Source organism: Falco rusticolus, chromosome 5 (genome assembly GCF_015220075.1).
Source record: "Falco rusticolus isolate bFalRus1 chromosome 5, bFalRus1.pri, whole genome shotgun sequence".
NCBI classification, from domain to species: Eukaryota; Metazoa; Chordata; class Aves; order Falconiformes; family Falconidae; genus Falco; species Falco rusticolus.
The window spans coordinates 43,739,904-43,757,689 of NC_051191.1; the positions used below are offsets into that span (position 1 = coordinate 43,739,904).

Consider the following 17,786-nt stretch of genomic DNA (forward strand, 5'->3'; position numbering starts at 1 on the left):
TGTTTATATAAAACACTCCTAAAAGAGAAATTAAAACTAAGTAATATGTACTCAATTTAAAAAAACACATCTCATTAGGTTTTTTAAAAGAATTATGACATATATGATTAACTTTTCAGCTACAAAAGTACTGATTCTTCAGTATTAGAAATCATAGGACAATCCAAAGCATATTACATGTTTGGGTTTTTTTTCGTGTGCAATCAATGATAACAATAAAGGTTCCATTCAGTTACTAAAGGAACAAGCTGAATGCAAAATACTAAAATATTTTATTGAAGGTTTTAATAATTTCTTATCCAGAGAAGTACTGGTACAGACATAGTAAGTCAAGCATTTCACTGCTCCCAGAAAAACTGAACATTCAAACCTTCTACAACCAACTATTTCAAATCAAAATAATGCACAATGCACTACTGTGTGAGATTTTCAAAAACCACCAAACAACAAAACAAATCCCAAAAAACCTCTTACACTCAAGATGGCATTTTAACATGAAGATGTTGCATGTATTTGCTGATGTTAAAGTACACTTGACAAAGCTCTTATGGGTGATGGTATATCCACTGCAACTCTTCCTGGTTAAAACTTCATCAGTGTTCTTCTCTCTGAACATTTAAATCACTCTTGCTCTCTCTGGAGTGGTTTGCGCTCTGGAGGTAGCATTGGCTGTAACTTCTGCCAGCGTTGTGGCGGCCAGAGGATATGAGTAGCTCGAGCATGTAGAAGTCCAAGAGAAACCTGTAATCAAAATATAAACCAGAGAGATTATTAAATACTGCAAATAAAATGTGGAAAGTACAAAGCACATGAGAGAATAAAAAGCAGAAAACTTTGCATGAATGAGAAGTGCCTCATGCATATAATGAGAGGAAAAGAAAAAAACATTTCAGTAGCATTATTATTATTATTATTATTATTATTATTATTATTATTATTATTATTATTATATTCCATGCAACTCAAAACAGTTTGCTGAAGTGCATTGGCTGTAACAAACGTGAACTAGGAATCTTTTTTCAGGTTCAAGGAAAACAACCAGACAAAACAGGTGAGGCGTTCTATAATCCACCTAAATCTTTTGGTTAGTAGTTATTTTGGATACAGCAGAACAAGGTTCAAGTATCTGTTCTGAATAACTTAAACTGAACCTGTGTCTTGGATTTGAACTATGTACACTAACCACACCAAGATAGCGGCTTATCTAAACATGTTGTACTTTCCATTTAAAACCGTCCTTCAAAATTCCATTTTGTCTCCAACCAAAAATGGAAATTTCTGTGACTTGTAAATATTACCTGAGGATGAACATTATTTCTGACAGAATTATTTGAAACATATCTACAGATCAAATATTTTTGAAGTTCTAGAACTACTTACACTTCATTCACATTTTGTAAACATGTTTTACCATCTTACTACTTTAACTACTAAAACTATTATTGTTTTATTTCAATAATTTTACTTCACTAATGTTTTACTTGAATAAATCAAATAAAAGTCAATACTGATACTGCTTACAAATGAATCACAGGTGGCATAGTTTAGAAAACTGAATTGCTTAGAAAACCTTAAGAATGTTACAAACAAGGCACTTTCAAATATGGTATGAAATGGCTAGACTAAGAGTAACTAGGAATAGAACAGTCACATTTTCAGATTGAGTTAATAAGACAGGGCTTCAACGTCTATACTTAACATTGAAATTAAGTAATTTGGTATGGAGTTCATCTCACTTAATTTGAAAAGTCTGCAGGATAGGCTTCTTCATCTTAAATTATGTTTAGGTTTCTTCTGGAGACAACAGCGAGTAATAAGCTTCCCACCAACCATAAAGTGTCCCGTGCAAATAGAAAAGTTACAAACAGGACAAAAACATGATTAAAAATACTGGAATGTCTCTATTTGTGAAAAGGTGAAATAATTCAGACTCGTAAGGAGACGACAGGGTCAGAAGTCTGTAGAATTATGAATGGCATGGGTAAAGAATGCATAGGCTTTATTTGCCTATTATGTCATCATTGCTCATAAGAATGAGGAAATATCAGATGACATTATGACATTATCTGAAAGAATTTTTAAAACCAACAAAAAGGAAATACTTCTTCAGAGTCTACACAATTACATCATACTTGCATACATTACAAGGATACTGAAGAGACCAGGAAAGAATAACAAACTTGTTCAGAAAATAGTAACAGAAGTAAAGTCCATCACACATAATTGAACATAAACAAAGTAACAGTGTAGTCTCTGTACTCCACATTAGGTAACACCAAGGGAAAAGTTATATACTTAGTTTGTTCTTATGCTCCAATGGTCTGGTATTGGCTGTTGTCAGAGCCAGATGTTAAATGGATTTCTGGTTTGAACCCATACATTGCTGCTTAAGTTTTCATGAAAACTCATTTTTTCATTTCCGTTCCATTTCTCATCACACACAAAAAAAAAGTGATTTCAGTAAGCAGGTAATTCAGCATTTTATGCAAATGGACATCAAATAGGCCCCTAGGAATATCTTCAGCTAATTGTCTTGATTTAATTTCATAGGATTAATGTATATTCACCAGTCTCTCTCTACTATATAATCAAATCAGTGAAGCTGAAGTGGTCTATATCTAATTCCACATTCTGTAGCTTGATGAAGCAGGTGCTGAATTACTTGAATATAATTTGGTTACTTAATAACCCATGATATCTAAAAGAACCTGAAGTAGATCACCAAAATTGCATTCTAGCATCATATGTCATTTACTTTATCCCTTGCAGGGATCACTTGTTTCCCAGATCCATTGCATTTTTTCCCTACATTTAAACAAAATACAGGCTGCTAAATGACAACTGTTTTGTGATAGGGCTTAGCTACATTTTTTTAAGTCTTGACATGTTTCTGTGTAGTTAGTTGGATATTTATGGAATTCACGATATCCTTTAGTTTAATTATCCCATAAAGTTGTCTGCAAATGTAATATTACCGTGTGGATTTGTTCCCCAAGCATACAGCATTATGGCACACACTTCACAGGCTAGTGCCAAATTATAAAACCACAGCAAACCCCACCACTGCATATAAAATGTGACAGCATTAGTATGGAGAGAAATGTTAAAATGCTCTTCTCAAACACAAATAACATCTTATTTTCAAAGCTTTGTATTTTCTCAGTGCATTGCTTGTTATTGATGTCAGTAGGAGGTCTACACTCAGACTGAGAATATAATAAATGAATCAAAACTTGTTTGAACCTGAGACTGGGAATAATTTTGCCCAGAGGATTACTTCTACGGACCATCATCTGACTTGAAACTAATAAAGAAATATCCTTCCTATAAACTGATTTACAGGACAAAATGACTAGCATTAAAAAGGAAAACCAGGTATTTTTGGGTGATGGTAGTCTTTACTAAATAACAAATGATACTGATGCTATAGGGCTTCCTTTATAATAACTTAAAGGCTCACTTTAAAAACACCTTGACATTTGACTTCTACAAACAACCTTAATAACTTTTGTCCATTGCCTATTATCATTCTGTAGTTACCACAGCAGCCATGAATTTCACTGAAGAACAGAATTGTTTGCAGAGAATAGCCTGCCCTTGTTAATGGGCTTACCCTCATCAAGGTTAGATATGGACAAAGGGTGAACTAAGAGAGCACACTTGCTGTTGCAGCAGTGAAATACTGAAATATTTAAAAAGAGATTAATCAGTTCCCTTTCCAGACATTGTTTACTGTCTTAAGAAAATAAGTTTACCACCTTGAAACACTGTCAACTGTAAGAAAAATCAGGCACAAATTCTTTAAGGAACATATTTCATTTACAGACTTGAGTAAGAAATGCCAGCAATCTAAATAGTTGAATTTTAATTCTGCATGAAGATCTATGTTTGCTGTGGCAACAACAGGCACTATGTTGAAATGAATCCATATTATTCTCCCTAACCTGAGCTTTTTAGGCACTAATTCTATTTTTTTAAAAATTTGAATATTTAATTGAATAACTGAGAAGCCATTCTGTTAACACAGCAAAAAAATATCTGCAAAATAAGTTTTGAATGAATAATACTCTTTTGACACTGTTACTGTGATAAACGCATATTTCCTCAGAGTCTTGTAGTTGTTAGTATGTTAGTTGTATGGCGACTGATAAGTTTTGGCACTGCATTAGGGAAAGATAAGTCTAAACTTGATAGTGCTATCTGCAGTGGTATTTACAACTATCTTGCTCATTCTGGCCTAATAGGTTGGAATAAATGCACCTTTATTAGTATAGAGACTTACATTACTATCACTTCTCCCAGTTCTAAAATATGTCATTTTAAGATATTCATTGATTTACAGACTGTACTTTCCACCTCTTCCTGTCTGTTTGACATCTGACACCTTCACGTTCTCTTAGAATGATGCCTTTTCTCATCCTAAATCACAATGGGAAAAGCAGCATGCAGCCTGTGCAAGAATCCTGTATAGATGTAGCATGCAGTGGAGCACAGCAAAATGTCTATGGAAATCCAGGTCTTCAGTTTGGATTTCAAGAAAAGGAAAAGACTAGATAAGGATTTGACCCTAACGTCTAACATGTGACCTAAAGTACTCTCAACTTTCTCAGGGTATGTAAAGTCTACCCAACCTGCTAAATTCAGGTACTGCTGCTCCTAGTTGTGAGTTCACTTTATGTTAGGAGCATTCCCCATAGATTTCTCTTTGCTTCTTTTTTCCTTGAACTTTTGGTGATTTTGCTTTAGCTTAAAGCAGCAAAGATTTCAAATTCTGCATCAATGTTAAAACAAGAGTACATCACCACTGAATATAATCTGAGAAACAGCAATGCAGAACCAAAAACCCCCAGGACATTACACCTGTTTCTGAAGTTAGACTTCCTAACTAGTCAGTTTGCCAATTAGAAGTAATAATAAGACAAAGAGACAAAAAACAATCCAAGCTGTAGTTCTGCAAACCAGTATTGCCGTTGCTAGTAACAAACTACACCTTGTACCAGCTCTGCCAGGCTTCAAGGTTAATTTCTCCGGCTTTGTCTGAACTTCCCTTGCCTGCCTGGAGTTTTATTTAGCTTGTTTAGCTGCAACAATTTTTCTAATGATGAGGTGACCATTGCCTAATTTGTTACAGTTTTGCATGTATCACTTATAATTGTTTATATTTGTATAATCTTTGGATATAATCACAGTTTTTACATATACAGTAAAAAGTAATTATTCTGTGTAGAATGAAATATTTATGACTAACATAATGTGGTTTACAGGACTAAAAGCATGGGATAATAAAGACAGGCTTCTAAAACAACTAGCAATGGTCATTAAAAAAACTGACTGGGGAGCTGGACAAAAGGGTTTTAAGGCTAGCAAAGAGAAAAAAAAAGTGGAGAAGAACAAGGAATATACTAACATATGTAAAATAAAATATATAATAAATACAGATAAAAAGTGATGTTGCCAATCAATAAAGAACAAGGAAAAAAAAAAACACACCAAAAACCAACCAAACAAAACTCCCCCACAAAAACATTAGAAAATGTGCTAAATCAACCCCAAGTGGAAATGAGGTTGAGGAAGAAGAAACCATCATCATAGTCCTCCTACTGAAGAATTCAGGATGACAACTCACTAAACCACACTTTGCCCTTCTTTTTGAGGACGATGGATGCTGCCAGCCTTACGACTCAAAGGGGCAGCATAAACACTGGGAAAAAGGTAGATACTTGAAAATGTTTGTGTGATATTTTAAAACTGAGTTTTAATGAAACTCATTGTCATTCATTTGATAATTTGGAGTACAAATGGTAATATCATTGTAACTGGACTAACCACGCTGGGAGTCTAAGTGAAATAGTGTAGTTACAATTTTAATGAGGCTGTGAGTTGGTGGCTTCACATATCAGTTAAGTCTGCTTTTTTTCCTCACAACAAAGTTTTGACTGCAACGTTATGTTACTGCTGGTTTTCTAACTGAGACTATATAAACTCATTATGTGGTGCAAAACAGGGAAATGTTATCCTTCTTTTCTTCACTTGGTATTTGGGTTTGTACTTTTCCTAACAAAACCAGTGATTTTAATGAAATTTAATGAAATGAATAAACACATTTTGGTTTCACTGTTTCTTCTGCTTCCAAAAAACCCGCAACTAGTCAAAATTAGAAAAAAAAATAGACTGTTTTATTATTTCCTTACAATGTATTTTGATTTGAGGGAATGTGGGTGAAATTTAACTTAGTTATTTCAATAAAAACATGAAATATACATGAAACATTTACATATTTGTGACAGAAGTCGCTGTAATAAACATATTATAAAGTATAAAATAACATAAGAAATCTGGGAATATCTAGATCAGTCACATAAGAGACTAAATAATAAAGATAAAAGAAAAATAATAATAAATCACAACAGTAATCCTTCACATTGCATCAACACAACAACCCTCTCTGAAGGCATATTTTGTATAATTGAATACAAACATACTTTTTCTGAAGAACAAATACTAAAAAATACTGTCTGAAAAATAATCTTGTTTCATCAAGTTAAAGTCTAGAAAAAATTCAATATTAATTTGCATTTTGTTTCCTGGACTCATTAATTTAATAAATGTTTAAATTGTACAAATCCTCTAAAATACCACTGAAGAGAACAATAATAGGTATCCAACAAATTAGAAACAGAACTAAATTACAAGTACCACAGATTATAACCTGTGTACTTGAGAAAATTCACCAACAGCCAGATAATCACTACTTTAAAGGCATATATCAGCCTCTGGTTTTGAGAAGTCACTTTTACTTTAGTCTCTTAAACTGAGTTACATTCTAGCAATATTGTACAGGCCTTTCAAATGCCATGGCCAATGATAAGCACACAAATACAAAAAAAATTAAATTCTCTTAAACCAAAAAGAGATACAATACAAAAAATCACAGTGTTACAAATTATGCTTTCTATTCTCTGAAGTAATATATTCTCATTACATTTTTTTTTGTTGTTGTTCATATGCAGGTTAGTAAAAAAGCTTTATATACAGGCTTTCATATGTTCAGCACTATGGAACATCAGTTGTATTCAAAATTTTCTTCTCAAACTTCCTGTTTCATGACACAAAGTCATTGGGGGGGCGGGGGCGGGGAGTGCAGGGGGAGTAATTCTGTAGCAGTAGAATTCTATTCAGATCACATTTTGCTGGCTGGATACTTGTGCCCCACAGAGTTTCTGAAATGTGGCAATTCAAATTAGGTGAAAAATCCTCTAACATGGAGAAATCCTCGATGATTTATGGATGGCACCATTTGAGCAGACATATAGCTTTAATGAATTTTTCCAGCTGTAGTAGTTCATAGCCCTGCTACCTATATCGTATTACCAATTAGCTGTTGTTTGACTATATTGAAATTCTGAAAGATCGGGAATGCCAAATTTGCATGGAGGTTGAAAACTGTGTAATGGGACCAGGCTAATAAGAAAGGAAAGAAGAAAGTTCTAGAATACTTCACCCCCCAAAACCTCAAAGAAAACCTCAGAATAGAAACACTTAGGCAACTATGCAGTGTTCCAGCTATCATAATAATAAAAATATATAGCATGGGATAGCTATCTGTGCCAAATTAGATTGCTTGTCTTTAGGAAGCATTTGTTGTTTTGATATTAGATTGTAGGTGTAAAATGGTCTCACAGAGAATTCTCCCCATAAATTAGTCTCTTCAAAAAATCCATACTTTAATAGAAAGTAAACATGATTGCTATTACATTTCATTTTCTGTACATGGTTGAACTTTGAAACAACTATTGTCAAGTGCAGTAGCAGGAAAAGGATCAATAAAAATAAAATCCTGTGGATTAAAGTAAAATCCCAGTGAAACCACTTCCTCTAGTAGAAGTATCTGGGATAATCAACAATGGCAGAAGAAACAAATATCCTTGACCTCCTTCTTTCATGAATGTAAAAATAACACAAAAATGACAACCAATACATTATTTTGTAAATAAAACCACACCAAAACGATGTTCTTTAACTTATATCAGCTCATTGATATAACAAGATACTAAGTAGCTCATGAATACAAAAACAGTGATAGATGCCTTTCAACTACATAGCAAAATGCTAGCATCTTCATCATTCTTTGCTTGTGTAACTGAAAAAATCAGACCTAACGGAGCCATACAGATCTAGTGACAAAGAAAAGAATGCAGCCCATTAATTTTGTTAGTAAGTGTTCCATTACGGTTCCATTAGTTTGATAGCTGAAGCAGCAGCTCCAGCTACAGATAAAACATCCCATATGTGTTTTCTTTCACAGAGCTATTGTATAATCAGTAAAAGTCCTTATTAAAGTCACCAAATTCAGAAGTGATAGAAAATACATTATAAAAAATGAAAATATATAAACAACAGTTATTTTATTGAAAGAACATTTTAAACAGTGAAAATAGACGTTCAAAAGGGATGCACATATAGTACACATATATGCACAGACATAATCATGAAATAAAATGTAAAAGAGAGAAATTTCAAATGCAATGGATGATTACCAGAATGAATAAGATTTGCATGTTAGCACAAAGTAGCTGTCTTAAATTAGTATAACAGTTATGACTGTGACTGCTCCAATCCAACATGGTTTTGCAATTTAAGCTGTTCATATCAGAAGAGGTGAGCACAGTCACTGCATTGTAATAAAAGCTCAGGTTATTGATTGAACTGAAAATAAGTAAAGTACTTAATAATTATCAAAATAATTGGGTTGCATTCTCATATGTTCTATGTCTACACACCTACATTAAACCCACAGTTACAAAAGAGGTAAAGGAAGGAAATGGTCACTGAAAATAGAATATATTTAACAGGAGATTTTTTTTACTGTTAGATGTGCAGAGACTCGTTAAAGTTGAACTGTAATTTACATTCATAAAAGTAATGCAGATTTAAAGGAAATCAGTATAAAATAGTGTATTTTTTATTCAATACATGAAGAAATCAACTGTCAATGCCATTGTTGAAATTAAACACAGTAACAGGCTTGGTAAAAGTCTGATCTGAACTCTGTCTCAGTGCATTTTCTTGGAATTGTCAAGGATATATTATTGAAAGGGACACTATAGCTAAGTAACTTCTTCAGTCCTTCCCAGTTTCTTCTTTCATTTTTTCCCAAAGACATATTTTTAAAATAGAGTTTAACATATAACACAACACTACTACTCTTTTATCTTCAGTAAATATAGCATTCTTAGAAATTATTCTTTATTGCTTAAGTTTAACAGAACCATTATGCTAAATAGGTGTAAAAAATATTTACAAGCCAATCTATTATTTATTTTTGATTTCTAGTCATGAAAATGGTGAAAGAATTTGCTCAGTCTGTGTGATGTGCTTTGCATGCTGCATATGCATAAATATCATTTAATAGTTAAAAGCTTTTTAATATTTCACTAAGTGAGGCACAAAATTCCTAGACTAAATAGGATTGTCACTAAGTCATGTAACCCAACAAAAGAACAAACTGATTTAATAGCTTTCATGAAAAAGCCCCACATTAAAAAGCAGTAATATATTTACAATTCAATATTTTACGAATTGATAAATCAAGCAGCAGGGAACAATTATGAAAACACATTTATTATTTTCATCTAGAAAGTATTAGCTATATCCCAAATCTATGCATATTAATTATTTAGGAATACATAAAAGCCTTCGGTGTGAATTCCTGTTCAGAAACGTGTTGTGTCAGTGCCAGCAGAGTCAGAAGAATGTCAGGCTTGTCGACATTTTTCAGATCACTACACTGATACTGATTATGTGTCTCGTCTTTCTTGACTGAATACTTAGGACACTATGCAGTAACACTGTACATTATAAATTGTTGATTTCCAGTTTTGTTCTGTTGCGCGTCATTTATTTAGAGTTTCATTCTAAAGCTTTGGCACACGCAGCAGTACAGTGCGATGACTACAAGGGAAGTCACAGAGCAGCTCCCAGACCTCACACACTACCCAGGGACCGCACTTGTCCTCCCACTACACCACTCCACAGACCCACCTCATCCCCGTGGGCTGGTGCTCAAGCAGACGGAACCGTGCCCTCTGCTCCACCAGCCCTCCTCTGTGGTGCTCTGCACTTCCAGGAGCGCCAGGCAGAGGCACCTCAGCACTGCTCTTGCCACAGAGTTTTCCTGTGACACTGTGCGATTCAGGAGCGAGGCCTGGCATGCTCCTGCTCTGCTTCCACTGCACGCTCACAGAATACGCTAAAGTGGGCCCCAGCGATGAGTGGCTAGCATGGCAAAGCTAAGCAAACAAGCTAACGTGACAGATCAAATTCCACTAAATTTCTGGAAGTATGACTGTGCAAGGGATCGTACATATACAGGCTGGGAGAGGTGATGTTTCAGACTCATTCAGGATTAATGAAAGGAAAGGAAGGAGTCCTACTGTCAGAAGGGAGCAGTAGGCTTCAATTTCTAGATAGACTCAAATTGTCCTTCAAGACAAGTGACACAAAAAACCCCCACATATTAGTTACCTGTTGCATCTAATTTATATTCTCCATACTCTTACCTAGATCTCAGAAAAGTTCCTGATCTCACAGGTCATAAATAAGAGCTATTTATAAAGTTGGAGAAATATCCACACTGAGGGATGTCATGGACGACAACCCAGCCCACTGCTGCCTCATCTGCTCTGTTAGGAGCAGCTGCAGCCTGAGTGGCTCCATCAGTGATCAGTTATGGGACAGCACTGGGCGCAGCAGACCCCAGGCATATGGGAAAGTTCATTACCTTAAATATTACTTGGCAGATACCTGGCAGTCAGTCAAGATGATGTTACAGTAATTACCAAATGCTGAGGTAATTAAAAAATTTAAAAAAATAATAAAAAAAGACAAAATAAAGAAGGCCAGCAGTAGCCAGAAAAGTTAATTCAATGGAATAGATGAAAAAATACGTCTTAAGTAAAACAAAATGGTACCAAAAAAAAAATAAAAATGATATTACAACTCTTACTGGGCAAAGCAAGCCTTTTCTAAAGCTAGAACTGTTCATAAAATTTCAGTGACAATAACTTGTATGTTCAGGAAATAGATCTGGCAGCCTGCTCACAGCTTCTCTGGTTTTTATTGCACATTTCAACAGTTTTAATCTGATGCAAATGAGGTTGTTGCAATACTGTTAATAGAATAATTTTGATTTTCTCATACCTGAAAAAGACAACTGTTCAATAGACTATTCCACTTAACTAAATATTTCAAAAAATCCTACTGTGAGGCTTGCCTATATTTTCTTCTAAATGGCACGCAGAAACACTTTGACTTACAGAAAACATGCTGTTGGCAATATGAGCTATGAAAAGCAATGGGGAGTAAATATTCAATGAGCAGCTAGGATATCAAAATGTCATTAAATAGCTGCATGATATGTTATTAAAATTATAAAAGACTTTTTAATAGATGTCTTTGTATGAGGACAGCTAGAGCTCATCTAAAATGCTAAATTTCATCAAGCTGATTTTGTATATATAATCTCCCCAAGTTGATTTACTGGAAAAAAAAATCTGAATACTTCAAATATATACAAAGATTTTTTTTCTTCCTTATACCTCTAATAATAGCTATGAATTTAAGAATGCTTCCTCTCTTGTCTTTATCTGATTTATTCTGTATTTTTGTTAAAACTGTGGAGAAGACATTACATGTACTAAATCAAGCTTTTACTTCATGTTGGAAAAACTATCACCAAAACATTCTTTTTTTCCTCGTCAATCTTACTGTTATTTAGCATTCTGTGGTTTTATGATAGTGTGACATCTGTCAAAGTACAAGGCCTCTTGGTATAACTCAAATCATATAGCTATCCTTTCACTTCATAACAAAAATTATGATTAAATAATTGACACTATATACTTATGAATATAATTGCCCCATCCTACGTAAGTAATCCTCTCCATATTCATGGTTTTTTTCTTTAGTTCACTCCTGATTAGCTTAAGATAATGGCATAACAGGTTTTGCTGAGGAAAAAAGCTTCACAAAAATAAACCAGAAGTATAATAAGATTCATATCCTTAATCAAATACTGTTACAGTTCTGTGGAATCCTAACTCTACAAGGATCGCACATCTCACATGTGAGATGATTGTTTAATTCTCCACAGAAAACTCCCTCAGTGAGGACACGTGAGTGCTTTTGGAGAAGGCAATTTTCTAGAGAAGTGACATCATTGATCAAGTCACCAGACCTGGCCCATACACCTGGCAGCCCAGGCAAACTGATCCAGAGGAGGGGCAGGGGACAAGCAGTCAGAGTCATGCAGCTACGTGTCATTATGGGGACATCAGAAAAACTAGGAAGGGCAGAAGGAGCCTCCATGTAAGCTTTCTGAACATTACATTAAAGGTCTGGCTAATTGACCTAAACAGAGGTACCTTCTGCCATTTGAGATGTCCCAGAATACCTCTGCTGGCCGGTGTGCCTCATGCAGAAGGGCACAGGCTTCTTCAAAGTCTTGTGCTACATCTTCCAAAGGCACATAAATGTCTCAGATTTACTAGGACACAGGAAAAACAGTTTTGCAGACAGCTAGAGTTCCCCCATTGCTCTCTTTGAGACCTTTGATGTTCTTGGCGTATAAACCCCCGTAATGAGACAGCATACTATAAACCAAATAACTGAATCATAGACTGCATTCTTTCAAAAGTTACCTTCCTCATTAGCCAAATACAGTAAACAGATGTGGTGGGTTAACCCTGACTGGATGCCACGTGCCCACCAAAGCTGCTCCATCCCTCTGTTCCTTACCCGGGCAGGGGAGAGGAAGCGTAACCACGGGTTGAGATAAGGACAGGGAGATCACTCACCAATTACCGTCCCAGGCAAACAGACTCAACTTGGGGAAAATTAATTTCATTTATTGCCAATCAAATCAGATTAGGGTAAAGAGGAAATAAAACCAAATATTGAATTATCTGCACCCCACCCCTCCCTTCTTCCTGGGCGTAGCTTTATTCCTGATTTCTCCCCCTCTTCCCCGCCAGCAGCAGGGATGGGGCCTGGGGGCTGCGCCCAGCCCCTCACACCTGTCCCTGCCGCCCCTTCCCCCTCAGGGGGAGGCTCCTCACACTCTGCCCGGCTCCAGCCCGGGGTCCCCCCCACGGGGCGCAGCCCTTCAGGCACAGACGGCTCCAGCCTGGGTCCCCCGCGGGGTCACCAGCCCGGCCAGCAAACCTGCCCCAGCCCGGGCTCCTCTCCCCACGGGGACACAGGCCCTGCCAGGACCCTGCCCCAGCACGGGCTGCCCACGGGGTCACAGCCCCCTTCGGGCACCCCCTGCTGCGGCGGGGGGTCCCCAGGGGCTGCAGGTGGGGATCTGCCCCACCGTTACCCTCCATGGGCTGAGGGGCACAGCCTGCCTCACCAGGGGCTTCCCCAGGGGCTGCCGGGGAACCTCTGCTCCGGGCCTGGAGCCCCCCCTGCCCCTCCGTCTGCACCGGCCTGGGGGGCTGCAGGGGTGCTCCGCTCACACAGCCTCACGCCTCTCTCCGGCTGCAGTTGTGCAGCAGGTTTTTTTCCATATGTTATCACAGAGGTGCAACCACCATCACTGATGGGCTCGGCCTTGTCCAGCGGTGGGTCCATCTTGAAGCCATTCTGGCATGGGCTTTATCAGATTTAAGGGAAGTTTCTGGCAGCTTCTCACAGTAGCCACCCCTGTAGCCCCACCCCCCTACCAAAACCTTACCACGCAAACCCAGTACAGCAGTTTTAATACACTACTTTACCATTAAGAGCTGTATTTATCTCAAAGTAATATGTTTACCTCAAAGAAATATTAAGACTTGCTCTTAAGCTATACAGCATGAGCAAGAAAGTGGAAGACTAATGAATTCAATTGCCTGCATATTTAATAAAATATTTTCTTAGTCATAATCAAGACATAGTTCAGCAAAGTATGTGCTGAACTTTAAATACTAAAGTAAAACACTTGAGCACATTATTAAAGTAAAATAAAATAAAATAAATGCAATTTCTAGTGAGATGATGATCCATATTTATTAACTCTTTAAATTACTCAATTTTTCAGATTAAATGAGGCTACTAGCTATTTCAGCAAGATATACCTACACAGGATTGCCAGGTCATCAGTACTGGAAAAGGATTAACACATTTAAGATCAAAGATCTAAATGTTAAAACTTAACACCACTAAAATTAATTCATTATATAGAGCTATTTCACTTCCTGTAAGAAAATCTACATAATTAAAATTCCTTTTGAATGCTTATCTTCATAACACAATCTCATTCAAAATACACTGCAAATCCAAAATTTAATTTGTACCTCAGTGTTTTGTGGGGAAGTAATCACATTTCTGGTCAGCAGCAGCCTGTGTATCTATTACCTTTGGTACAGTGCCTGGAGATCCACATACTGTCTCTGAAATTAGCTGAGGAGACAGCAGCAGTGAAATATGCAGACAGCACAATCTGACACATTTTCATCAGTCTGCTCTGGAAAAAATATAATTCTGTATGTTTACTGAATTTGTTTTTCAGCTTCAGGATCTTTATGCTCAAAGCAGATGAAAATATTTTAATGAGACTATTATGAATAGTTCATCTTCTAATTTCCTTTAGAGTACTAAAGTTCTGGTAGCTATAGGTAAAGGTAATGGAAAGGTGGCTGTTGCAATTGCTTTAAAATGGAGGTCTGGCAACATCCCAGAAGCATTTTTGTTCTACTACCACACAGCTTAAGCAACCAATTCTGAGCTTGGTAAGAACGCTAGATTATTATTTCCAAAATATTTTGTGTATTTTTTTGTTCAGTGAGTCCTAATGCTTTTTATTCTTGAACAGCAAAACTCACTCCCAAACCTGCAAAGAAAGACTTCCATGATTTATGCCAAATTTCCTGCAGTGACCTAAGTTTTCATTCTGTCTGGAGTCACACACAGCCAGAGGTGAATATGAAGCTGCATTGTATTCAAAAGTCTTACCATCTTGTGGTACGCACCATCAAACCACTTGAAGAGTGAATCAGCCTCAAACTGGGGGCTGCCACACTGTATGTTTGTAGACATGAGGATGAGATTTTAACCATGAGTTAAAGACATATCATGAGTCAAAATCATGATACTCTAAACACAGCAAATAAGAAGATAGAAGTTAGTATCTAATGATAAGGGAAAATGTGGTTCTTATGAAAAGTGAATGAAGGCAGGGCCAGATTCTCAAGGAAGATATAGATAGCACCAAAACTTTGGATGGGAGTTTAGAGTTGCTTGAACAACCTGCATCCTGAAATTAGAAGAAAGACTTCCTCTCCAAACTTCAGTAATTACATAAATTCAGGGAGCGTTAGCTGCAACTGGAAAACCTTCCCAATTAGTACTAATGCATTAAGTAAGAGGGCAAGAGCTTCAAACGTACACTGAGGAAGAACAATCTTTAACATCCATTGCAACAGCAGAGTCCAATGCAGCACCTCCTGTGTTCTACATCAAGGCAGCTATCTCTGCAATCTCAAAATGTTTGACATTCCGAGCCCAATGAGTGGTAGTAAATGGAGTTACATCCAGCTGGCAGCCCATCACAAGTGGTGTTCCCCAGGGCTCAGTATTGGGGCCAGTCCTGTTTAATATCTTTACTAATGATCTGGATGAGGGGATTGAGTGCATCCTCAGTAAGTTTGCAGATGACACCAAGTTGGGGGGGGAGTGTTGATCTGTTTGAGGATAGGAAGGCTCTAGAGAGGGATCTGGACAGGCTGGATCAATGGGACGAGGCCAACTGTATGAGGTTCAACAAGAAGTGCTGGGTCCTGCACTTGGGTCACAACAACTCCATGCAACACTACAGGCTCGGGGAAGACTGACGGCAAAGCTGCCTGGTGAAAAAAAAGCTGGCTGACAGCTGGCTGAACATGAGCCAGCAGGGTGCCCAGGTGGCCAAGAAGGCTAATAGCATACTGCCCTGTACCCAAAATAGTGTGGCCAGCAGGACAAGGGAAGTGATCGTCCCCCTGTACTCGGCACTGGTGAGGCTGCACCTTGAATATTTTGTTTGGTTTTGGGCTTCTCACTTCAAGAGGGACGTAGAGTGCTGGAGCATGTCCAGAGAAGGGCAATGAAGCTGGTGAAGGGTCTGGAACACAAGTCTTATGAGGAGCAGCTGAGGGAACTGGGGTTGTTTAGTCTGGAGAGAAGACGACTTATGGGGGACCTTATTACACTCTACAACTACCTGAAAGGAGGTTGTAGGCAGGTGGAGGTATATACCCAGAAACTGAGACATCCTTTTAAAAGTCAACATTTTCCCAAACCTATGACAATTAAAAAAAAAGTTGTTTCCTCTTACCATTCTTTAGTACATTATACATACTCATTTACGTAAGTACAAAACACATGTAAAATGTTCCTTTTGTTGAGCATCATAGACATGAAGCTACTAAGAAAGAGATATCAGAATCTCGATTATGTCAAATTGCATCTTACTTTAACTGAATTTATTACTGATACACAAACAAGGTTGAGCCTACTTTATGATTATCATTTGAGATTTCTTTCTTAGAACCATGTCAGAATTAATCCCTGCTTAATGAGGGTTTTTTTGAAAAGGATTTAAAATATCAGAATTCTGAAACATGCTCATTAGAACTATTTGTAAGTAATTTAAAATGATAGCTTACAAATAAGTTGTGATTGGATCCTAAAGCCATGACAGAAAAAAGTGCTCAGATGACAGCCTGTCAGATAATCTTACACTTGATACATGGGCCCTGTTAATCACTAAATAATGACATTATTATTACTCTCTAGAAAAAAAAAAAGTTAAAAATTCTGCCATCACAAGCTTTTTCCCTCCTACTTCACAACCTATTGACATCATCCATGTGAATACTGGAAAATCATTACTCAGTTTGTGTCCTCCAACTTCTCCATTATCAAATGCCACTGTTACAATGTAAGAGAGTCATAAAGTAAACAGAAAAGGAAACCAACAGGCTCATGAAGCCTTAATTTTTCTGTGTTTGACAGAGACAATAACATGATAAGCTGTGGCATTTCTGTGTAAAATCCTTTTTAAATTTGGAGTGTGTCACATTGTATCAGTGAGTAGTCAACTCTCAAGACACATCACCCATAGAGAAAGCTTGGGTCTGAATTTTTGTTGTGCTGTTTTAAGCGTGTGGCAAGGATTACAGTAAAGGTTCTGAAAACTCCTCTGCCTTCAAATCACAGTATAAATACTGTCTTTAAAACAGATATTCAGAAACAGGAAGTTCTCTTTATCTTTCATAAATAAGCTACTTGAAGTGTGGAGTGTTTACAAATCTGCTTCCTAACAAAAACATCAACATTTTTTTTGGTAATAATATTTGTTATTCTACAGAAAGTCAATTAGATGACAATAAAACAAATTAATATTAATTATTTTTTTCAAATTAATTAAATTAATCACTTTGTCAAAACAAAAATAAACAAACTATATACAGTGACAGAAAAATAAAAATTACAACCTGGTAATATTTTTTATAATTTCTTGATTTTATATATATATATATATATATGTGTGTGTGTGTGTGTGTGTGTGTGTTTTCCTAAAAATGACGCATGTTGCGTATCAAAAGCCACCCTGAGCTGTGAATTTCTTAATTTCTTAGTTTTAGATGTAATTTGAACATTGACTGGAGACTGGAACCTTTCCTCAAACTGATTAGTAACTTACCTGAAAGCTAGCTGCAGTAAACTCAAGAGGACTGCTCCTGTAAATCAGGGGTCCTCAAACTTTT

The 17,786-nt window shown here is 36.7% G+C and overlaps 1 protein-coding gene across 2 annotated transcripts in view; it reads right to left on the reverse strand.

The window, feature by feature from the left end:
* Positions 1 to 255: 255 nt before the first annotated feature.
* The window catches only part of IMMP2L (inner mitochondrial membrane peptidase subunit 2), a 476,905-nt gene continuing 459,374 nt past the window's right edge, over positions 256 to 17,786 (reverse strand). For both annotated transcript variants that reach the window (XM_037389611.1, XM_037389613.1), the window contains exon 6: positions 256 to 741. In XM_037389611.1, coding sequence (XP_037245508.1) covers positions 622 to 741 — 120 coding nt within the window. In that variant the 3' untranslated portion in view covers positions 256 to 621. The remainder of the gene's footprint in view (positions 742 to 17,786) is intronic.